The sequence below is a fragment of the Sturnira hondurensis genome, unplaced genomic scaffold (assembly GCF_014824575.4).
Source record: "Sturnira hondurensis isolate 20B ecotype Veracruz unplaced genomic scaffold, ASM1482457v3 Scaffold0021354, whole genome shotgun sequence".
Lineage (NCBI taxonomy): Eukaryota > Metazoa > Chordata > Mammalia > Chiroptera > Phyllostomidae > Sturnira > Sturnira hondurensis.
Window position 1 is genome coordinate 30660789 of NW_028093985.1, and position 25102 is coordinate 30685890.

General features: G+C 36.7%; 1 protein-coding gene across 1 annotated transcript in view; it reads left to right on the forward strand.

Moving 5' to 3' along the window:
• The window catches only part of MAN2A1 (mannosidase alpha class 2A member 1), a 166612-nt gene that overhangs the window by 31578 nt on the left and 109932 nt on the right, over nt 1-25102 (forward strand). Inside the window, exons 3-4 of the mRNA XM_037032276.1 lie at nt 1591-1735; nt 14890-15061. Coding sequence (XP_036888171.1) covers nt 1591-1735; nt 14890-15061 — 317 coding nt within the window. The remainder of the gene's footprint in view (nt 1-1590; nt 1736-14889; nt 15062-25102) is intronic.

Below are 25102 nucleotides of genomic sequence, written 5' to 3' on the forward strand. Positions count from 1 at the left end.
TATGGGTGGGGTTTAAATCTGGGGTGAACAGAAAGGAGGTACAGAGCAGCCATGGAAGGCAGGCAGAGGGAGGCAGCAGGAACTGGGAGATCTGCAGAACCAAAGAAAGCACTCAAAAGAATAGCAGAGACTGCTAACACATCCTCCTGTTCAGCTGGTTCCCAAAGATTTGTGTGGACTTATCTTTGGAGCATTGTACTTGTTAAAGTCATAAATTCAAAAGTGAGAAATATGTTACTGCCTTAAAATTCTTTGTACACTTTTGTGTAACTTGCTTGACATCTTTAAAAGTTGTTGTAACCTATTTATGTATTAACCTTATTTTGCCATATATATTTGCACTTATGTTTTTGGCCCAAACTTTCATGGGAAAAAATCTTTTGTTTCAGTTTTTTAATTTATCTGTATTTAGAAACAAAACTGATTATTATATTCCAGGGTATTATTTTGCATATGGATATCATTACTACTTTCTAGAGTAATACTTTTAATGCATGAGCATAAATAAAAGAATTAAAAACATTTATATAGATATGGAGTTAGTAATACTTGTGTATAAGGTGTACACCCTTATTTTTCCTTCAAAAATTTGGGTTAAAAAGTGTGCATTAAACATGACAAAATACGGTAATTAAGATGTAACTTCTACATAATTTAAATTTTACCAAAGGATGATTGTATTCTTTGTCACATTTAGTATAATGGGCAGTATGGAGAGTAAAAGTTGTTAGTTTTTTTTGGAGGGGAGCAGTATTTTTTCCTTTGTGTTGAAATAGATTATTATCTAGGAGGAATACTGCATTGGAAACTTAGAAAACATTTGAGTACTTAAAAGCTAATTCTCTTTTTAAAAAACCCCTCTATTTTTAACCTAGTCAACCTTGTTGTAGTTTTATTTTTGGAATAAAAAACGGTAAACTTAATGAACACTAAATGGAAGAATAGCAATAGATGCATTTTAATTATGGTACAGATTTTAAACTATATGAGATTGAGTAAAGTAAAAAATAATTTTCATCAAATGGGGAGGTAGGAGGGGATATTGGGGGTGTTGGGGAAAGGATTGTCAAGGAACATGTATAAAGGACACACGGCCAAAGCCAAAGATGGCTATGATCAAGGGCGGGAGGTTGGGGTGGGTAGGGTCGGGGGGAGTGGTGGAGGGAAAATGGAGACATCTGTACTTGAACAACAATAAAAAAAGAAAAAAGAAGAAAATAATTGTGTTTGAATTTGGCCACAATCATATTTTTCACTGTGCTGTTAAGTTCCTATCTATTATTATTACATTGCATTAGAAGTAAAGCAGGGAAGGAGGAATTGAATGAAATTATTATTTTTTATTAGAAGCAGTCGGGGAAAGGGATTATTTATCAGGATAGTTATATAACATGGGTAGTGTTTTAAGCCTTTGAATGGTTATTAAATGTTTTCTGCCTTAACTCTTCATGCCTTTAGAAATAGTTTAACTTTATAAAATGTATACTCAGTGTACAATAATAAGTAGTTTTGAGCAAATATTTTTCAACATTAATTTTAAATTGATATACATAATTCAACTTACTTATTTTTTGCCTTTTATATTTTCAGATGTTGGATGTTTACAGCCTAATTCCTTTTGACAATCCAGATGGTGGAGTTTGGAAGCAAGGATTTGACATTACCTATAAACCGAATGAGTGGGACACTAAGCCCCTTCAAGTCTTCGTGGTGCCTCATTCCCATAATGACCCAGGTAAAATTTGCACTTCAAAAAAACTAGAGGTTATTAAGCCCCCTGTAGGCACAGACAATTTTAATGAGAATCTGATGGAATACACTTCTCAAAATTTTTTTAATTTAATTTATGTATCTTTAGAGGGGAAGGGAAGGAGAGAGGGAGAGAAATATCAATGTATGGTTGCCTCTCGTGCATCCCCTGCTGGGAACTGCATCCCCGCTGGGAACTGGCCTGCAACCCAGGCATGTGCCCTGACTGGGAATCGAACCGCGATCCTCTGGTTCACAGGCCTGTGCTCAATCCACCGAGCTACACCAGCCAGGGCCAATTCTCAGATTTTTAAGTGTTCCTTGACTTTAAACAGTATTATATTCCTTTTATATATCATTGTATTTTGAGTCCTTTATTAGTTTATGTGCCACTTAAGGGTAATAATTGTGCAATATGAAATTGTAATACCATGAGAAGGTCTTAGCTTTGGGGGACAGAAGTTGCACTCATTTAAGGTACTGCTCATTCATTTTAGTTACTTAGTGTAACATACTGCATGGGAGGATTATTTCATGTCTGTAAACTCTACGTCAGAAAGTGAGACCACTCATGGGAAAATCGGAATCTTTAAAAGGGAGAAGTAGTATAATACAAAGTGGGTAAGAGGCGACATGGGCAAGTTCTAACCTCATCATGTCTAGCATGTTAGACAACTGTGGGCAAGTTACTTAATCAGAGAGTAAGTTTTTTTTTCCAGGTAGAATCAGTATAAAGCACTTCACAGGGTGAAATGTAAAGGCATGGTATGTGGTGCAAAAGTAACTGCTATCATTATCATTACCATAATTGTTATTTAATATGATGACTTTTGTTTTTTATTGGGGCCAGAGATTGTTCCCCAAGGTAAGTGGGAATTGCTAAAATCATAATGGAAGTAGGACTTGTTGTGTATGCTTGTTAATGTGAACACATAGGCACAGAGTAAATGCCTGATGGATGTAGTTGCAGGAGGTTTTTGTAATGTACTTACAAAGACTTTTTTCTTTTTTTGAAGGACTTACCAATAATTCTGTTTGCTCTTTATTCCAATTTCTCAATTTCATTATTACTATCAGAGGAAGCACTTTTCACTTTGTACTTTGAAAGTTTTTTCCCCTTTACTCCGAACATTCATTTTCTGCTTATATTCTTTCACACTAGTTTATGGCCATGTATTCCTTTCTATTTCTTTCTGAGACATTAGAACGAAGAAGTTAGTGTCTGGACACATGATTTGGTGAAGTGTGTGTGTGTGTGTGTGTGTGCTTGCTTGCCTCTTTGGTTGTGAGAAGTAGACAGGGAGATAGAGGTTGGATGCTGAAATGTTTGAATACTTGATTCTAAAAATCAAGAATACTTGATTTTTAGTAAGAACAGAGGGGTATAAAATATATGAAATTAATAATGTTTTTTTGAAATTTGTGATGAGTGTTAATCATACATCAGCTTCTGACGTAGTTTCTCTGTCTTTGGTCTTAATGTCTTTATCTTTTTCTACAAGTACCTATTATTTTTATTAACTTTTTCTCTTATATGTTTGCATCATCTCCCTCCTTAATTCTAGCCCATCTCTTCAAATCCAAACTGAGGGATGGCTTGGCACTGTGGAAAGATTGCGGGGATTTCGAGCCAGGCAGAATGAGGCAGGCATCCCAACTCTGCTGTGTCCTGCCCAGGTGTCCTTGACGTGTTTCTTTGTGTGTCTGTAAAATGGAGACCATATAGGTGGAATGGCATCGTAAGCAGGAGTTAGCTATGAAGTGTAAAAGGTGATGAAAATCCCATCTAATCAAAATAGCACCAGATTAAATAGTACATTTGCATTTAGGGGATCCATATTGTTACCAAACAGAAAGAGTTTGTTCATGTGGCATTAGCAGAGCCAAATACGGAACACTGGGAATTGCATTGGAGAAAGCATGGCTATTTTATTGATGAATGACGCCATTTGGGAGAAGAGAAAGATCATGCTCGAAAGCCTGAACTCCTCAATGGTGTGTGAGTTACGGGTTTGGGGTTGTGCTGGGAGCCGATTGGTTGGAGGTGAGGCAAAGATGAATCGTTTCTTCAGGTCTTGAGGACAGCTTTAAAGTCTTTTCTGGGGTCCCTTTGTCTGGTCTCTTAGTAAAGTAGCCAGGAGATTGTTCCACCTTAGGGCTCAGGAACTGAAATGTAACTTAGGTCAGGACATTGTCTTTAGCCCGACAGAGGTCCTGAAGCATAAAGTCCAGTCTGGGCTACTATCTCCTGCCCCCTTGGGTTGCTTATTATCAGGGGAAAGGCTAGGTCTCTGGGCTGGAAGAGGCAGGATTTCTAGAGCTAGGATTTAAAACTAAATTCAGTCACAGTTATAAGGACCCTTGGTTTCAATATGAGGAGCACATTTTTGTTTCTATTAGACACACCCAGTGAGGTGAGGTGCTTAAACTTCACATGTGGGATCTGAGATTGCCTGTAGGACTACAGATACTTTTTTTGATAAACCTCATTTACTCTGAACTATTCTCTTGGTGGATAAAATAGCACAGCTACTTGTAGTAAATCAGTTGTTCTCTCCTCTTTCTCTGCCCCTCATTGGTACTTTAATTCTTGTCACTTAACTGGGTGTGTGATGTAGTTCCATTGTATACTGTGTTCTGGTAGGTTTATAAATAGAATTTGCAGTATGCCCTACAAGTCTTCATGTGAACCACGTCTTCTCCCCTTTTTAGTTTTTATTTTTATTTCTTAAAACATTTTATTTATTTTTAGAGAGAGAGGAAGAGAGGGAGACAGAGAAGCAGAGAAACATAATCTGTTGTCTTGCATGCCCCCAACTGGGACCCAGCCTGCAACCTAGGCATGTGCCTCAATGGGGAATCGAACTTGCAGCCTTTTGACTCACAGGCCAGCACTCTATCTACTGAGCCACACTAGCCAAGGCTTTGTTTTATTTTTTAAAGATCTTCATTATCCTTTACCCTTTTCTCCTTTCCTCAGTTTCCTTAAATCTCATTTCTTGTTATTCTCTAACATGGGCACTTAACTGTAATAATAAAATTGGTACCAAATATTTTATAAACATCTACTGCCCCCAATAACCCTCAAAGGTTATTGCCACCATTCATGATGATGATTGTTACCAACTTACCAAGCTTACACAGGTAGTGACACCAGAATATTTTCCTATTAGTTTACCTGGATCTCCCACCTGGGTAAACCAGAATGGCAGAGAATGTTTCCTATTATAGTTATCCTTATTGCTAGCCCTACACTTGGCATGTAGTAATTGCTACATATGTGTAAGGCCTTCTCTGAGCTACCTCCATGCCCCTTGACAGCTTCCTCATACTGTGTGCACCCATGCATATGTAAATGTGTATAGCATTTTTGCTCAGTCTCCTCACTCGCATGTAGCCAGCTCAGTGAGGGCTCAGACTTTGTCTTATTAACCACTGGATTGCTGATGCCTAGACCAGCAACCCAGCACATAGTACAGACTCGTTCAGTTCAATGAGGTGATGAACAAAGGACTCTGACTGCAGATTCAGGTTAAATAGTTGACCTTGGTCCATGATTTTAACTCCCTTTTTTTTCTTCTTCCTGTTATCTACTTATTTCTATTTCTTAAAAAAATTAGATTGAACTTTGTAATTTTAAATGCCAAGAACATGATACCAAGCTCATCAAGGGCAGGGATTGCCTTTGCCTTTTAGACTTTGTTTGGTTCACGCTGCAGTTAGTATGTTGTTGTGTGAGAAGACACCTGTAATAACTGTTCCTGACTGCAATAAAAGGATGTCTGTTGGTATCCTAGCAACTACAATTGAATCTTTTTGTCTTAGTAAAAGATGTTATTGACCCTTACCCTCAGGCCTTTTTCCACCTGAGGAAAAGTCATCAGAAATAAACCTTTTAAAACTAAATCGACTTTTGCTACCAAGCAAAATTCTAGAGAAAAGAACTTGCTCACTTTTCTTAATAAGTTTTACCGCTCCTTAATAAATATAGAATTTATTTATGTATTCATCCATTCATTTATTTAATTTATTTTAAAGATCTTATTTATTTTTAGAGAGAGGGAAAGGGAGGGAGAAAGAGAGGGGGAGAAACATCAATGTGAGAGGGAAACATCAGTTGGCTGCCTCTTGCAGGGACCCCCACCCAGGGACCTGGCCCACAACCCAGGCATGTGCCCCAGCTGGAAATCAAACCAGTGACCTTTTGGTTCTGAGGCCGGCTCTCAGTCCACTGAGCCACACCAGCCAGGTCACAAATGTAGAATTTAGGTAAAGTAAATTATTCTCTGAAAAACTGAATCATTCAGATCATGAAAAACCATTTTTTCAGTGGAGGAAAAGAGATGAGTAAGTGTACATACATTATAAGTCAAATGTGACTCTGTACTGGGAAGGGAAGTCTTCATATAATATTCCTAAATAAAAGTGCAGCTAGGCAATTTACTTTTTAAAGAAGATTTATAGAGATTTGTTTTTATTTTCTGCAGCAGCAAGTTAAAGCAAACTAGCTTGGTGGTTTGTTTCATCAGTGAAGTTTTGTCTCTTGAGTATAGAAGTACTTGAAATAGGTTTTTTAAAGATTTCTATATTTAGCCCCCTATTATATATGTAGATATTATTCTTTTGGGTTCACTGTGGTAATATTGCACAAGAAAGATAAATTTCAAATTATGTTTGTATTTTAATACAATTCCTCATTATGTCTTCTTTCGGTCCATAATTGTCATACAGCTGTCATACAATATTTTGACTGGTTTACATTAGTTAAAAGAAATTTGGAAAGAACCTGTTAAGTAAATGCTGATAACTTTGTACTGTAGTGCTTTTGACTAGTTTTAAATCATGGACCATGAAATTAAATGTTAGTTGATTGATACATGCTCATGTTGTATTTAATAAGCTGATTAAAACACAATTACAGCACCTTTGTATCTACAATCTTAATTCCTTGCTTCCCACTAGTTAAACTGCTGAAATATTTAGGTAATTCTTCTTCAAAGAAATCACAGTGTGTAAAGAGAAGATAAGGTATACTAAATGGAAAGTTGGACAGCATGTTGTTAGTTAAGCAGTTTGTGAAATGAACATCAGAAAATAATCCCCCATGTGGTATGACTCCAAAGTAGAAGGAAGATCTAGCCCAGGAATCATATTGCAAAATAATTTTCTTTTGTGCATTTGCAGAATTTTTATTGATTAAATGAATGATAAGGACTTTTTTAAATGAACAAAACAGATTTTTGCATGTTGTATTATATGATAATTTGAAATGAATTTCTGTATCCTTAATCCTTAAAAAGTTTGTGGAAAAAACCCCAAAAACATGAGGAAATTACAGTGGAATGTTATTTTAAGGCTTTTCTATTCCGATATTGTTAAGCACAGTCAGCCATAGTTGGGCAAGACCCTTGTGGGGTGGGAGGCAGTGGGGATTTAGAACTTGGGCTGTCAAGAGCACCTGCCAAGTGAATGTGAGGGTCGGGAGAGATTTGTATGTGGGCACAGTTTGGGGGAGTATTTTGTTCTGTTTAGCTACTGTAGGATAAAGTGAGTTCTTTGGTTTTGGCGGCTGTGAATGGGGAATTTGAGTTTCTGGAGCTAAGATATTATGAAGAAGAATTGAGAACTGGCATGCATTGCCTGTCCTGAATCAAGGAAATATCTGGTGTGTGGATACTTCATGTCATCCATTCTGCAACCCCAAAAGTGGTAAATTAAACCCCATTCATGAGCTGAGGGCAGTGAGGCTAAGGTACGTTTTTGAATTTCTTCTTTCAAGGTAAATCAATTATAAATTAATAGAAGATGATGAATTGCAGCTCAGATTTGCCTGATTCTGAGATTCATTTTTTTTCTATTTACCGTGCTCCTTCTTAAGTTACTTTATTTCGTTAAATAGTTTCATTCTTTTTGCTTTATGGGCATTGGCTAATTCAGTGCATTTATTTGAACTTTGGGTTAATAGGTTGCCAAATTTACCTGGGGGGAAAAACAGGCTGCTTAGTTAAATTTGAATTTCTGATAAACAATAACTTTTAGTATATGTGTATATTTATCTGAAATTCAAATTTAACTGGCATTTGGTATTTAGAAAATGGTAGCATTTAAGGTAAATATTTACATGGCTCCTTAGAATTGTCTTTTTAAGAGATCTCTAGAACTGGTATAATGAGGTTCTTTTTTTAGAGGGGAAAACTCTATTAGGCCTCTGGCTGGGCTGCATTTCTTAGGAGCACAAAAGTCAAATAGCACTTAAGAGAAGTAGATGGTCATTAAACATCTCTCAATTTCCCTATTTCAGTTACTTTTGTCTGTCTTTCAAACCTGGGATCTTCAGAGGTCACCACTGCCTGATTATACAAACAGTTGCTAATAATTATGGGAATTGACTAGGTTTCAGGCACTGTTCTGGGTTCTTTACATGTGTTACATTCACTACTGCTCTCAGCAACTTTATGACAAGAGTAACTAGTATTACCCTCATTTCGTAAGTCAGAGAACTGAAGCAAAAGAGAGGATAAGTAAGGTATCTGAGGAAGGGGGACAGGGTTTGAACCCAAGCTTTCAGGCTCTGAAATCAGGATTTGTAACCTTTATTTAACGTTGCAACCACAAGCAGAGCTTCTGGAGGAAAGTCTGTTAAGTGTTTTCCAGCCAAATGTCATCTGTGTTACATTATTAATCATGTAAAACATTTTATTAACTATCTTGCAAAACTAGACATCTTGCTGTACTGTTTCTGGTCCTTTTTTCTTATCTATCCCTGTTGAAATGGATGTTTATGTCTTTAAATATTACATTAGTACATGAGCTGGTCAGTGGTTTTCCTCATTGCTACATATTTTACAATTAGAAAGCGACTTAGATGCAGTATTTTTCAGCTTTTAAAACAGCTTCTTCCAGAAAGTTTGATAATTTGCTCACTATTTGCCCAATCATAAGGCTAAGTGGCCCCTCACAGATTCTAAGAGTAACTCCTTAAAGGAAGTCAATTTTCTTTTACTTCTAATGATGTCTCATGCCACAGACACTTCTCATGGTTTCCAACAATCGAACTGTTTGGGGAAGACTTACCATGCCTGAAGTGTCCTCATTTGGTGTGAGTCCTTAAAAAGGGAGAAAATCACTTTAGCACAGATTTAGATACTATTTTGGAGGTTGATTTCACAGTTGTAGGTATCAGGTATCAAGGTATGCAGGTCACTTAGAAAAGCAATACAGTAAGAGGTCACATTTGGATATTATACATAGCTGCAGGATGAACAAAACCCAGCTGTCCTGTCAGTAGTGCAAATGGATTCTTGTGGTGTGGGATAGAATTTCCAGTGACGGCATCCTACCTGAGTTTAAAAATGCTGTATCTCCAGCAATTTAAGGGATGTGAAGCTGATAGACTTCTCAAACTATTAGATGACACTCAATCACCTGGAAAAAATGGTTAGATTATTTTGGAAACCTGAGTCCAAAAGCATTTAGTGGGATCAGCAGGTTTATAGGCTTCCAAACATTCATGGGTCTTTTGAAAACATAAACTTAATCCTGACTCACCCACTCTTCTCTCTTGGAAACTTCAGTCAGTTACTAAGTTCTTTTCAGTCAGTTACTAAGTTTACTTTTTAATTCTATTCTTTACACTTACAGAACAGTTCTTTTTCTTTTTTAATTTAATCTTTATTATATTTTCCATTACCATTTATTCTCCAGTGATTTTCTAAAGCACAACTCAGGAAACCTTAACTTTCTTCCTCCCAAGTTTTCAGTAAGAATCAAAAATGGTTCAGAAGCTTTCCAGTGATCTGACGCTGCACTTCTATTTTCATTTCTCAACATACTCCCACCGTGTAAGCTGCAGTGCAGCCGTACCTAGCCGCCTTCTGCTTCCTGGAATTGACATCTACCTTCATGGCTTGGTGTATTTTCCATATGCTCTTGCTTCAGTTTGGAAATACCACCTTTTCCCCCTATCCAGATGATGACTATTCTAAGAATCTCTCTTTTATCCTTCTGGTAGGAATTTACCATTTCTTTGTTCTCACAGCATTTGTTCATATATTCACTATAGAATCTGTTTCCATGTAGATTAGCTTTATTGCTTTGCCCTTATTTAGGTGCTTGGTTTGTATTTGAATGAATAAACCAGAACAGGATGTTAATTAAAACCCTTTCACAGTTTATTAGAGGGGGAAAAGCAAGCATAATTTATAATAGAGATTAATCAGCAGCATATGTGAGGTATGGTAATACCAATTAAGATTGTATGTGACCCCTCAGTGTAAGACTGGATGTTGCAGTCAGTTATTGAAGGATTTTACAAGAGATGGAAGAAACCTGTTGAGAGAGAATAATGTAATAACTAAAATAAAGAAGCTTTTTTATGAGTCATATTTGTATTTGTTTTTAAGTTAGAAAATATTACATTAAAATGGAAATAACTTGAAGCTTAAGTTGCATTTTAAAATGTTTATTTGCATATAATTATTTCTGACTAAAAGTCTTTTTATGTTTTCTTAACAGTTGGTACCTATTTAGCTTTTGAATGAAGTTAATGTACTCATTAAAAAATCATTATTGTAGTAGTTCAAACCATAACAGTGTATCAATGCTTTGAGGGATATGCCTTTTTTGAGATGGGTATTTTAAATCATTTTAGGGCTCACAGAGCCTTTTCAAAAATATTAACTGTGGTGATTACCAGAGTGAAAGGGGGTGGGTGGGGCCAGAAGAGGGTAAGGGGGATAAACGGTGATGGAAGGAGACCTGACTTGTGGTGGTGGACGCACAAAACAATGTACAGATGATGTGTTGTAGAATTGTATACCTGAAACCTATATAATTTTATTAACTGGTATCGCTCCAATAAATTCAATAAAAAAGACAAAGAAACTCAAAGATATTTGTCAAAGATTATTAGGTTAGCATTAGAATAGATAGTGGTGGACATATTAGAGGTAGTAGTGTATGACATCTTTTACCTTTGGTTTCATTTCTAGTTGAAATATAATAAATTTGCATTTATGTTCCATATACCATTTTTTCAGTCCTTTTGGCCATATATCATCATTCATCTATCAAGTGACTATTGAACTGTTGCTATTATAGGTTTTGTTTCAGGTGCTACATTCATGGTAATTACCTAGTTTGAAATTTGGGTTGGGATATTTCCAGGCCTGTATCGAACATTTTCAGGACCAGGAGCAAAAATAAGCGGTGGCCCTCAGACCCTAAGTTTAAATATTTAAAAGTTATAAATCAAGCTAATATATTGCTAAATAAGATAGGTCCTTTCCACCTGCCTTATGGGACACTAGCTCAGTGATCGGGAAGGCCAAGCGTGGGTTTAGATTGCTTGGGCTGCAGTTCCCCACTGGAATGTGGCGGGAGGTGGGGAGAGTCAGCCTGTGGGGCAGCCCACCTACTTTCCTCCTAGATCTGGTCCTTGCAGGCACATCAGCACGTTTTGCACATCTCTACAAACTGCAGGACCTTGGAGATTACTAGCTGCAAGGTTGACTGCCTTGACAGGGGAGGCTCTAGAAGCCGGCTTGGGGCTGTTTGGACACACATTTCTGGGCCCCTGGTACACAAAAGGGCAGGGCAGGGCAGGGCAGGGCAGGCTCTGGATGGACCCGTTCTTTGCTCTATGGATTTATCATGTGGACATGATGTTGTCAAAGGAAGAATGGGGACCTCAGGGAGGGGCAGTCTTGCCTGGTCCTGAGGGTGATACTGTGTACGCCCATGAATCAAATGACTAAGCATTCCTTGGGAGGATCAGGTCTCCACAAAGTCTTTAGACTTTGAAACTTGGTAGGAGTCCAGGATTTTTTAAAAATTCTGTTTTTTCAGTGAACAGTTAATAGATGTTTAATTGTTTATGTGCTTCAGAAATAGTTTTCAACTTTTATTAGTTTTATATACTAGAACTTAAATTTTTATGGTAAAATAATGATATCAAATTTAGAATTATACCTGCTTTATAGAACTTATAATTATATATTCTTTGTTTTAACTATTTCCCCACTTACTTAATATAGCAATTAGCTTTTTTATGGATTATAGTGGTGTTAGAGTGCCAAAGACTAAATGGAAAATTGTTCTTACCGCTGTCTCAGCCCTGGTTCAATTTCCAGGTGTATGCAAGGGAAAGGGAAAGGATGTGAATTGGCCACTTAAGCCAATCAGTCTGCGACTCAGTGTCCTAAGATGATTAAATCTAGATGCACGAATATAATTTTATGTCACAAAATTTACCCTGTAGAACTTTTTCTAAAATACCATCTTCCTGATGGGGCTCATGATAAATACAGTTGTAGTTTTACAGTAATTTGGAAAAAGGAAAAGCCAATTCAGTGTAAAAGGGAATACTTGATTACTCTATTGTATAGAGCAATAAAAACTAATTTACTGTTATATTACTCAATACTGGAAGCTTCAAGAGGCTATCTTTCAGTTCATTCTTCATTAATTGCGCTATATTGTTGTGGTATTAGTCTGTTATAGATGAGTTTTGTGGAAAGCTCTTAAGTTGACATCTCTTAGCTTGTATTTTGGCTCACATAAATTTCTTTGACATATTTTCTGCGTAATTGTTGAAGGGCAAATGAACTGTTGAAGGCAGAATGGATTCATCGGTCACTGTGATTCTTTCATGAAAACTCCTGTGATAAACTACTCTTTGAAATGGCCTTAGTTCATAACAAAGTTTAACTGATGAAAATAAGTAATTGTACTTTAAAAAACATTCTACTTGTTAATCTTTATAAAGGCTATTCTAAGTTTGCCTTTTATGCTAGATTATTAGAATTTCCTTACTAAATTAATTTTGGAGGCATTCCACTATTCATAAGTCTTTTCTTTAATTCAGTTAATAACCAAATAATTAGGGATTAGTTTTTTCCTTTTTAAAAATTTAGATGAAAGGTGTCTGTGATGTTTAAAAAAATAACTCTAATAGAACTGGTTAAACAATTTACATGGTCCTTAATACATATATGTACTGTAATAATAGCATGGCACAAAAATAGATGTTATTTATTTACATTTGCTTTTGGCTCAATCTTGCAATATGGAGGTAGATATATATTAAATATTATGATGGCATTTCGTAAAATAAATTCTTCCCACACTGCAATTTTTATTTTTTTAGATGGTAATAAAACTAGTTTTAATACTAGCTGTATTATTTTGCTAGGGCTGTTGTTAACACAGTACCACACACTAGAAGGCTTAAACAACTGAAATTTATTTCTTAACATTTCTGGAGGCTAGAAGTCCAAAATTAAGGTGGCAGCAGTGTTGGTTTCTTCTGAAGGCCTCTTGTCTTGGCTTGTAGATGGCCTTCTTCCCCAAGTGTCTTTATATGGTCTTCTCTCTGTGTCTGTGTCCTTTTTTACAAGGACATATTGGATTACGGTCCATTCACATGACCTCATTGTCTCTTTAAAGACTCTATAACCAAATAGTCACATTTTGAGGTGTATTGGGAGTTACGACTTCAGCGCATAAGGGCACAGAATGAACTCGATGAAAATCATGACTTCAGACAACCAACATATGTAAGATATGAAGCAGTTTATTTCAATGTTTTAAGTAAATTGTATATTTTTCAAAAATATATGTTAGAAATATTTATTTCTTCCTTTATCTGCTTTAGTTGAGAGATGGGAAAGGAACAATTAAAGACTTATGCTGATAATTATGCTAACAATAATAATGGTAGTTAATATTTATTATATATCAGGCTCAGGTCTGATCACACTAAGATATCTCAGGGGTTTTTTTATTACAAGTACAGGATTTTAATGTAAACATGGAAAAGTTGGATTATCTGGGTAGCATTATTTGGTGTAAAACCAACTTAAAAATGCCCTACATCAAGAAAGTCCTATAAAAAAATATTTGACTCTGTATTTCAGCTTGGCTTTTAGCTTCATACTTGTCACTTTGCTGGTGCTCAGTAAATAACTATAGAATGAATGAATAGATTTCAGTGAAAGCAAAAGGAAGAAATAGTGTCACAGTGGCAGTGCCCTTTTCGGAAGCTCATATTTGCATTGTTAAAACAGTTGTATTGCCTTCTCTGCCATCTCAGGTTTCTATTACTTTTTGCCAACAAATACAGTATACATTGAATATTAACTTAATCACAGTAATGAAGTAGTCGGTCGGAGCCCTTAAATTTTAGTTTCCCTCGTGTTTGAGGCTCGGAAACCATAGAGCAGTATAGCTCAGCCTGGATGTATGGACACTCCTCCCTGTAAGATTTTACAGATAAGAGGTTATTTTCTAGAGGGTCCACTTTGCCAGTAGGTACAACTGGTGGCTCTATGCGTTTTTGCCTCAGTCACTCGTTATCTTGCCTTAGTGTTCTGCCAGCTGGGGCTGTGTTGGGGGCTATACTTAGATTGCAAAGGTCTTTAGATAAAATTGCCTGGATATTTGACAAGTAGTAGGAAAAATCATAGAACTAAGTTGTCATCATCTACAATTCTCTTTTGAGAAAACTTTACATAGATGTGAACACATTTGTTATTTGATTAGTGTCAATTTGTGCTTCCATTAAATGGAATAATGAACCGCCTTTGGGAACCGGTGCCTATTTTTGGCGGAATTCTACTTCTCAATATTCATAATAGTATTGTCATTACCTTATTGCTCTGCTGCTGGCTTTTAGATACAGTTTGTGTTTTTGATTTTTTTAATTTAACTTAATGGGTGTAGAATTTTAGATGTGCCACGAGAGGATACATATTTCGTCCCATATTATGAGAACAGTAGTGCCAACTTGCTAACATTGTTCAGATTTTTAAAATAAGATTTCTTAGAGATAAGTTATAAATAATTAGATACTATAATTATTAAGTATAAACAAATACTTTTTGGCCTTTGGTCATTTTTCTCATTTGTATCTGAATTTGTGCAGTTTTCACTGTATTTTTATAATTTAATTTTTAGTGACTTTTTAAGTCTTACATTTATTGAATTATGTTTCATTAATTCAAAACATTTGTTAAATTACTATATTTGCCTGTATATGATTTAAAAATCCTAGGGTATCCAAAGGTAATACAGTGGCATATGACTAAGCTGATATCAGACATATGAACCAGACCTTTGTGGTGTATTTGTGTCTTGATTTAGGTTGGTTGAAGACTTTTGATGAGTACTTTAAAGAGAAGACTCAGTATATTTTTAATAACATGGTCGTCAAGCTGAAAGAAGACTCAAGGAGAAAGTTTATTTGGTCTGAGATCTCTTACCTTTCGAAGTGGTGGGATACTCTAGACATTCAAAAGAAGGATGCTGTTAAAAGGTTTGTTTTTAAACTTTTTTTTGAAGTTTGGTGATATGAAATATTCATTGTACAGTGGAACAAGTGCTGAATTTTTAGAAGGTGAAAATTCTTAGCTTTGTATCTGAAACTTAAAATATTTTTTCACACCCTTTTTCCCTTGATTCTGGTTCATCTCTGAAAAAGTGACGTGAAACTTTTCCATTGAAATCTGCATGTTACAACTTTGTCCTAGAAATGGAATTACAAGGTTAAAGGGGCTTGATATTTTAAAGTTTTTTTTTGAGGCGTATAATCAGAGGGGCCCTGGAAAAGCTGTTGCAGTGTATTCTTTAGTTTTCCACTTAATACAGCTATTCACCAATAATACAACTTTTTTCTCTGAAACACTGACCAATTTAATGGTTGAAATATATAATTTTAATTTGTATTTTTGATGAGTGATAATATTGCATATTTCTCATACATATGGGTAAAGCATTTTTTAAATGGCCTGATTATATAATTTTTCTTATTGGTTTGTAGTTATATTTGCACACATAATACACACACATACTAACACTTATTTATCTTAAAGTATTTATTTATTTTCTTAATTCTTACTGCTTGATACACAGACTTTTAACATCTTGACGTAGCCAAATTGATGAATCTGTTTTCCTATTTACTTTGCATGTCATATTTTAAAAGGTTTTTCTTAATCTAGAGACCAAATAAATTGTCCTCTTTTCCCTAGTTTTGTTTTTTACCATTCAGTTTTTAAAATCCTGAAAATTATTTTTTAATGTGTTGTGGTGGAAGGTTCTGTTCATCATTCATCATATCTCTCTCTTCTGCTCCCTAGAGTTTAAAGATTATTTTAGCATGTATTGCTTTCTTTTATTTATTTGTTGTGTTGGCCAAAAGGTTCATTTTTTCTGTAAGATGGCTCTCTAGTAGTGCTTGGTGTTTTTAACTTCATTCAAAACAATTTTGTTAGATTGTATTGGACAGCTGTTATATCAGCGTGCATTTAAAAAACTTACTAAAATTGATGAATTTTTGTGTAGCCCTTTTATTATTGAAGATGGAAGAAAATATGCAACATTTTCAGCATACTATACTTTATTATTTCAAGAAAGGTAAAAACACAGCTGAAGTGCAGAAAAGGTTTGTGCTGTGTATAGAGAAAGTGCTGTGACTAATTGAACTTGTCAAAAGTGGTTTGCAAAGTTTTGTGCTGGTGATTTCTTTTTGGACAGTGCTTCATGGTTGGGTACACCAGTTGAAGTTAGTTCTGATCAAATCGGGAAATTAATCAAAAACAATCAATATCATACCACAAGGGAGATATCAGACATACTAAAAATATCCAAATCGATAAAATTATTGGTGAAAATGAGTCTTATTTTATGGGAAAAACGAAACGGACTTTTGGCCAACCCAATAGTGTCACATATACAGCACTTACTATATTAGTCTCTGTTCTAAGTACTTTACAGTGGTAACGATGATCCTCACAACAGTCTTGTGAAGTAGGAACAATGACTATCCACATTTTAGAGATAAGGGCGCTCACCGGTCTTTCAGGGTCACCCAGCTGGGACATGCCTCACTGCTGAGCTATTCAGTCCAACCTGTGCAGCCCTACAGTCTGTTTCCTTTCACGCTGCACTGCTTCCCGAAGATTTAAGTAGTCCACCCTTTTTACTGATTTGAAGTGCCATTTTTTATTGTATTTAAATATGCATTGAATTCTGGAATTTCTCACTTCTTTTATGGCCTTTTCTGTTTGACTGTAACTGTTGTAGCTTAATATGTTTCATTGACTGACAGTTTATTTAATTTCTTTTTTTAAATACTTCATTTATTTGTTTTTAGAGAGGAGAAGGGAGGGAGAAAGAGAGGGAGAGAAACATCAATGTGTGGTTGTCTCATACTCCCAACCAGGGACCTGGCTCACCAACCCAGGCAGGTGCCCTGACTGGGATTTATCCAGTGATCTTTTGATTCGCAGGCTGGCACTCAATCCACTGAGCCAAACCAGCCAGGGCTCATTGACTGACAGTTTAAATCTCTTCATGTCTTTCTTTATTGAAAAATTATTTTAATGAGCAACCACCTAATTTCTCCATGGAGTTTTAATTTTAAAAAAATGTCCCACCCTATTAAAGATGGTATTTTGATGGAATTGATATAAACATTAAATGTAGTTTGGGTAGAACTGGTTATCCATCATTAGTCATTAGGGTGTTTTATTTTTTCTTCTTTCTAACAGCACCCTTGAAGTGCTTGTGAGATTGGCCAGGGCTTTGGGGGTACTGGGTTGAACCAAGAGTAGCTGCCCGACCCAAAAGGGGAGCCACTCTTCCACTAACCAAACTGGCCACAGGAACCAGAGGTGTTAAGAAATTCCTCCAATTAATTATTCAAGACAAGTTGGAATTCCAAAACGTTATCTAAAATATCTTGACTTTTAAATTGAATTGGTAGCAGCTAATTTAGATTCTTTCTTCCCTAACCACGCTGCCCCCCATGCAGCGTCAAACAGATCCTTAAATTGAGCTACCAGTAGTTTGCAACCTTTAACATTAAGAACTGTTTTATAAAAACCCTGTGGAACTGGTGTTTGTTTCATAGGTAATTATTTGATTGAGTTTTAAAATGTAAAAAGTTTTTTTGTCTGCCTAGGTCTTATGTTACTCCTTGTGTATAAATAAACTTCATGTTTTCTTAAATTAGAATTTCATAGAAATTCTACTTCAGTTGTTTAGAGTGTAAGATCTTATTACATCTGTAATTTTTTTGCCTTTTTTTTTTACTTTTGGGAAGCTGAATTTTTTCTTCATGTTGATTAGACTGACTAAAGCTTTTAATCTTTTTTGGTGGTTTTTGCTCTCCTCTCTAATCCCCAAAGAACTACTTATATGTTACTGGTTTTTACAGTTGACTTTTATGCTTTTATCTTTTACTAATGCCTTCTTCCTGCTTTTATTAGTGTTAAATGGACCAGTTCATTTATTATAATAAATATGTCTGTGTTTTGTGTGTTTGCCTTTTAGCACTGCTCTAACTAGCTTTTACGCTTTTGTGTTATTTTTTATTGTATATTATTCTTAAATGTTACATAACTATATCTATTGTTTTCTCCTTTATTTGAGTATGTTAGGAGAATAATTTTTAATTTCCAAGTGCAATTCTTTCCCAGTTACATTTTAGATTTAAGAACTAGGTTTTATATACTGTGGTTAGAGAGTATGGACTAGACAATTTTTATTGCTTTTGTTTGGATCTGCCTGACCTGCACTGCCCCTTTTACTGCCAGTACAGTTCAGAATGGCAGTTCAAATGCCTGGGCGCTGAAGCCAGGCTGCCGGGGGCGGATCCTGGCAGACTGCGCGCTGTGTGACTTGGGGAAGTGGACCTCTCTGTGCCTCATCTTCTTCCTTTGTCAGGTGGGGGTAATGTTGGAACCTATTTTATTTATTTTTTATAAGGGGTGAATGAATAGGAATAATGTGCTTCTTAGCACAATGTCTGGAGTATTTTAAGTCATTAATAACATTAGAAACTCTTATTACTTTAACTTTTATTTGCTACTCTGAAGATATTTCTTGGACACCAAATCTTTTTAGTTCTGAGGTCATCCTGAGAGTCATCTTTTAAAGCAGAATTTAACTATAAAATTATGTTTTCTCTTAAAAAAGCTTCCTTATGTAATGTTTCAGTGAAGATCATCCCCCCCATACAACTTGGATATTTTTAGGATTTTAAAAATTCTATCCATGAAATTCTAAATTTTCACTAGGTATGTAGGTATAAATAACTTATTAAATTTTCCATCTACCAGTTCAAACATTTCTACAGCTGTTTTCTGCTTTTACTAATTACTGTTTTTATTTCATTTCTTTTAGAATCCAATTATGTACTTATTGAATCTCCAGTCTCTTTTCTGCATATGTATTTTTATTTTATTTGTTATATTCACTGTGTTTTGTGAGTTTTTTCCTCAAGATTTTTTTTTCTTTTTTTTTTACACCCCCTCAGATTCTTTTCTCTGTTCCTTTCTGGCCTTAAGGGCCTGCTTTTAACTATGTTTTTTATTACGCTTTAGTTCTGTGTTCTTTATGTTGTTGTGCAGAAATTATGTATATTTCCCCTTTTTATTCATCTTTAAGCAGGAGCAGTCTATTCACATTTGTAATTTGTTTCAAAATGGAGAGTAACTCTCCTGAAGTCTCTTCCTTTTCTAACCACATACTTTGTTTCTTTGCCATGGTTATTAGTTAATATTGGCTGGCCAACATCCATTTCACCAGATTTCCTTTTGGGAAATGGTCCTTCATAGAAATCAGATCCTCCTTCCTGCCCCAGGTCAGATAGGCCGGCTATGACCTGAGCTCAGTTCATTAGCTTGTTATTTTTCTAGGGTTTTGAATCATCAGAGAGTGAAGCGAGGTGGAGAGATGGGAAGAAGGGAGACAGATAAGGAGGAAAGGTTGCAGGTCACCCCTCACAGCATTGGTGCATTTACAAGACTCTCCCTGTCCTGTGGCATGGTCCCGGTGGTCCTCATAGCACATGGCCTCTTGTTTTCTTCCAGCCCTTTGTTAAGGGGACTTATAGCTTTTCCTCAGTACTCTGTGCCCTGGACAATTTCCCAACACATTTCCCCATTTCCCCTCCAGCATCAGCTAGTGTAGCTTGCAAACAAGACACCTACCTGATAGATTATTCCTCAGATCCATTTTTGGAGAGCTGGGTTCTAGAGGATGAGCAGTAGAGACCCTACAAGCCAGAGAGGATGCCCAGATTATGAATAGGACTAGCTGAGGGAAAGAGAAGAGCTGGGACTGTGGGAAGGTTGGGAGGTCAATGTAGAGTCTGCTGTTTGTCGGGCGAGGCACCTGTGGATGGCTTTCTGTATCTAGTTTCCTTTTGTGTGGCCTGTAAGCCAACCGTCCTCACTAGGAGCCTGTGTGGAGGTGCTTCCTCACTGACTATAGGTAAGAATCCAGCTACCTCAGAAGGAAACTGGGTTTGCTGCTTGCTACTTTTGGTAAGGTGAGGCCATGCCTGGCTCTGTCCCAGTGTAGCTGCACTGGGGAGCTGCGCTCTTCAGCAGTCAGGGCCTGTGGGTGGGGAGGCTCTTGCACCTTTGGGCTTGGGAAACACTGTGAGGATGCAGGGTAGGGACTGTGATTAGTGTCTGTCCCAAGATTCAGCTGTGCTTCAGTCATTGGCCCTTCAGATTAGGGGCATCTCTCAGATCTTCTCTCTTTATTATTGGGTTGGCCAAAAAGTTCATTTAGCTTTTTTCTCTAAAATAAAAAACATATTTTTTCATTTTCACCAATAACTTTATTAATTTGGATATTTTGAGTGTGTTGATTGTTTTCAATTAATATCTTGTTTGACCACAGTCAACTTCAACTGGTCTACCTCATCATGGAGCATCATCCAGCAGGAAGCCCCCCGTAAGAAATCTCCAGCACAGTACTTCGCAAACCACTTTTGACACATGCTGTTAGTCACGGCACCTTCTTCATATACTGCACAAATCCTTTTTTTGTGTTTCAGTTGTGTTTTTACCTTTCTTGAAATAGTAAAGCATAATAAGCTGAAAACATTGAGTATTTTCTTCCATCCTCAACATTAAAATGGCTACACAGAAATTCACCAATTTTGATAAGTGTGTTCTTTATAATGCACACTGATATGACAGCTCTCACAATACAACCTAACAAAATTGCTTCGAATGAAGTTAAAGACAACTAAGTGCTATTAGAGCCATCTTACAGAAATAAACAAATGAACTTTTTGGCCAGCCCAGTACTTGGGACCCTGTGCTGATTTTTCATGTAGAAGTGTTGTAGGTCAGTATTATTCAATTATTTTCGTTTCACCTTCATAGCATAGCATCTGTCATAGATGCTGCTGATGTTATGGCATGAGGGTGGTTGACTTCTCTTGATCCTACCCGGACACATCTCTCTCTCTTTTTTTCTGCTCTGTTGGACATTTTACTTACATTGGACCATATGAAATTGCTGATATTTGACTGCTTTGATGTACAAAATTGGCCCATTTTATGTGATTCAACCCAGTATTAAAGGTAGAGAACAGTAAGATGTTGGGGGAGGTGCACATAATGCATATTAGAATTTAGTGCTTAATCCATTGTTTTATTCACATTCCTTTTATTTTGGCAATGGGAATGATTTTGAAATATAGTGCTGATCCTTAATGATAACATTTTGCTTGAAGAAAAAAATTGTTTTATAGACACATTAGGGACACTGAGTGTTAATTTTGGTTAAGCTTTGCTAAAGTTGCCTCCCTTCTAGCAATAACTATTTACTTGTATTCATTTATTACATTTACCTATAGAACTAAAGTAATAACATTTTTCCCCTACTTAGGCATTCTTAGTGTTTCTTGCCTAAATGTATTTTTGGAGGGAAACAATAGCTACATAGGTTTGCTTCTATTATTTAAAATTCTGAGCTTGTACTAAGTGGCATTACTGATAAAATTTTTTTGACTACTAGTGTAATGCTTATGCAGTGGCTTCTTTTTCCTTTTGAAGATGAGTCTATGGATTAAATGTCTGTACCTAAATTTGCGAGCTAGCTGTTGCAGAGCAGAACCTGTTAATTCCTGCAGAATTCCATGTGAGCTTTTATTATCCCTGAAGAATACCAATTGATTGTGGGAACTTAACAGAAACATAACTCAAATGATCCCATAATCTATTCGAGCAATGACTTGTTTGATTCTTTCCCCTGTGGCAGAAGTAGTCAGTTCTATAAGCTTTTGAAAATGAGTATCTAGTTAACTAAAGGGAGATCTATGTGAACATCTAGCTTTTTCATTGTTTTATGATTCAAACTAATTTAATCAATTGTAGTCAGGGTGCCTGATTGTAACACATATCCACTGGATTTAAAAAAAAAAACCTGCCTCTCATTAAATAATCAGCACATTTTTGGTCTGTGCTTGTTTTATTTTGAAAATGACTGGTATGTTAACATTCTTTTTACATTTTAGGCTTCCTATTTGAATATTTTTGTCTAAATGCAGTTAAATACTGCATGATGTTTAAAATACATCACAATGTGTGCCCTTATTCAGTCAAGCAGCTGAAACATGAGCCCTTAGCATTTTCTTTGACTAGTAACCAGTGTATTGCATATTCATTTTTCCTCTCTGGGCTCTGAGGCATCGAAATAGTTTTTACATTGCATCTGCTCCTGCTGATGAGACCAGTGTTCAGTGGAGAAACCCACTGAGCTGTTAGGTCCTAGAACAGTTGTGTGTTTGCCAAAGTCTTGGCCAGCTTCTTTCTGTGGACCTTTCGGTATGAAACAAGGATCCAAATATGTACTGGAAGGATATTATATCTTTACCAAATTGCTGGGTTTCATTGCTTTGCCAAGAATGTGAAATCTTGCTCTAATCTTTGTACTCTTAGATCTCATTTCCTAAGTTTATATTTAAGTGAGTCTTCTACTCTGTTCCTTTAACATTTCCTTTTCCTTATTGGAATCAGAAATGTTTGAGGTTATTTTCTTAAGTAATACAAGTCCAAATTTACTGGTGAGCATTTTGAGTTTCTCTAGAAGAATATGCCTCTGAAATTTTGTACAGACTAATTTATTATACGTTTTATACAGGTCGGATTTTATGGTATTTGACTGAAGACTGCTGCCAGATTTGTAGAGCAATGAGAAGTCACTGGGTGTCTTGTGATGTTCAGGGAAATTGCAGATTCAGATTGAGTTTAGAGTCTAAACATGCACAGCATTTCACAAAGGAATCAAAGCAATACACCACTGTGTGAATAACTTCATCCTAATAGTTGAAGCAGTGGTGTACATCTATTGTAGAAAGTATGTGTTTCATCCCACTCTCTCCAATCCCATTTCATCTTGAATGAGGCAGCTCTGTTCCCATTCACTTTGACTGCTGGCTTCTGTTTGCCTCACAGAATCTGGCAAAAACCATGAGGACCATCCCATCTGCCTCATCCATTGGATACTTCCTCAGTCCTCTGGGAGACTTTCCTTGCAGCATTGACATTGACCACTACATTTTCCTTGAAATTCTTTCCTTTTTTTGCCTCCTGTGACCCGGAGCTCTTTGTCTACTGGTTCTCTTCCTGCATTGCTGAGCATTCTTTTCTCATCAACTTCTGATTTCCTCCTCTGTTCTCTTCCTAAAAGCCCCTGTTCTGGCTTGTGTGGTTCTTCTCTTTGGTTCTACTTTTCAGTGTGTGTGTTTGTCCACACTGTGGTTTTAATTACCAGGTGTTCGGGCTGCTTCCAGATCTACAGCTCCAACCTCAACTTCTTTCTTCTTCCCTAGTTGATGGTAATAGTAACAGCTAACATTTATTGAATGCTTACTGTGTATAGGCATGTTTAAGCACTAATATGTGTTTATTCAGTCAGTCCTATACAGTTCCCATTAGTTAAGGTTCTTTATTGTTCTTATCTACTGTGGAAGAAACTGAAGCAGAATTGTTAAGGAAAGTGCCTAAGGTCCCCCGCCCCACCCCGTAAGTGTGGCATGAGGACCACAATCAAGCGTTCTCACCCCAGAACCGGTGCTCTTAACCACAGTGTACTCGACCATTCAGGCCCCATCCTGTCAGTTCCTAAACGTTGTCAGTTCTGCCCCTTTACTATCTCTGCACACAGACCCCCAGCTCCATCCCCTTACTCTTGTTTCCTTTTTCTGGCTTCTAGATGTCCTTCATTTCGCCAACAGAGTTGGGTTTCTGATATAGTGTGTGACTCTGCCTGTGCCACTTGGCTTCACAATGCTTCAATGACACTTCACTGTCAAAAGGTACAGAGCAGCTCCTTTGCGTGGCACGTACTGGCATTTCTTCTCCAGTCCCTCCCTACTTGTCCACCCTCACCTCTGATCACTCCCTGCTCTGCACCCTATTCTTAGCCATGCCGAGCCATGTAGGTGTCCTCAGGCACATGCTTTTTCCTACTTCTTAGAAATTGGCCCATGGGCTTAGCTTGTTTTTTTTTTTTTTCCTGTACACTGGATAATCTCAGTCCTACTCATATTTCAAGACTCAGCTGAAATACTACCTCATTCTCGAAACCTTCCCTTATAATCCAGTCATTCAACAAATATTTACTGTGCCCCAGGGATATAGGAAATGAGTGACCAGGTTCCAACCCTCAGGGCATAGCATGGAAGACAAGTTAGTTACTAAACACAGTATCACAATAAATGTTTTATTCTATAGAAGCAAGAAGGGGGTCTTGGAAGGCTTCCTCAGGCTGATGGTATTCAAGTCAAAACCTGAAAGGTGATTAGAACTAGCCAGTTAAGCAGGGAGTAATGGAGGATGGGGAAGGAATGGAAGGTTATGAGAGAATTGAGATTACGGGCCAGCGATTAGCAAGAGCATGGTGTGATCAACATCTGAGAGAAATGTACACTGTGGGGAAGGGTGTGCATAATATAGGGCCTGGGAATGTGTGGTCCTCAGGGATATGTAAATTAAGATACTGCAAAATACTATTCCAAGTCCTCCTTCAGAAAGACTAAAATCAAAATGACTGATGAAACCAAGGGTTGGCAAGAGCGTGCAGCATTCTCAGATATTGCTAGTGGGAATGTAGAATGAGATAAACACTTTGTGAAAAGCCACCAAAGAGTTTTCTAAAGTGAAACATACATCATGTGACCTAGAAGCTCACCCCTAGAGAAATAAAAATATGTACACAAAACATTTGTATAGATATTTTCATAGCAGGCTTTAAAAAAATCATAATGTCAAACTAGAAATAGTTCAAATGGATAAGAAGAAATTATGGCCCTGGCTGGTATGGCTCAGTGGATTGAGCACCAGCCTGCAAAGCAGAGGGTCACCCATTGGATTCCTGGTCAGGGCACATGCCTGGGTTGCAGGCCAGGTCCTCGGTTGGGGACCCTAGAGGCAACCACACATTGATGTTTCTCTCCCTCTTTCTTTCTCCCGTCCTCTCTTTCTAAAAATAAATAAGTAAAATATTTTTAAAAAGAAATTATGGTGTATTCATGCAGTGGAATACT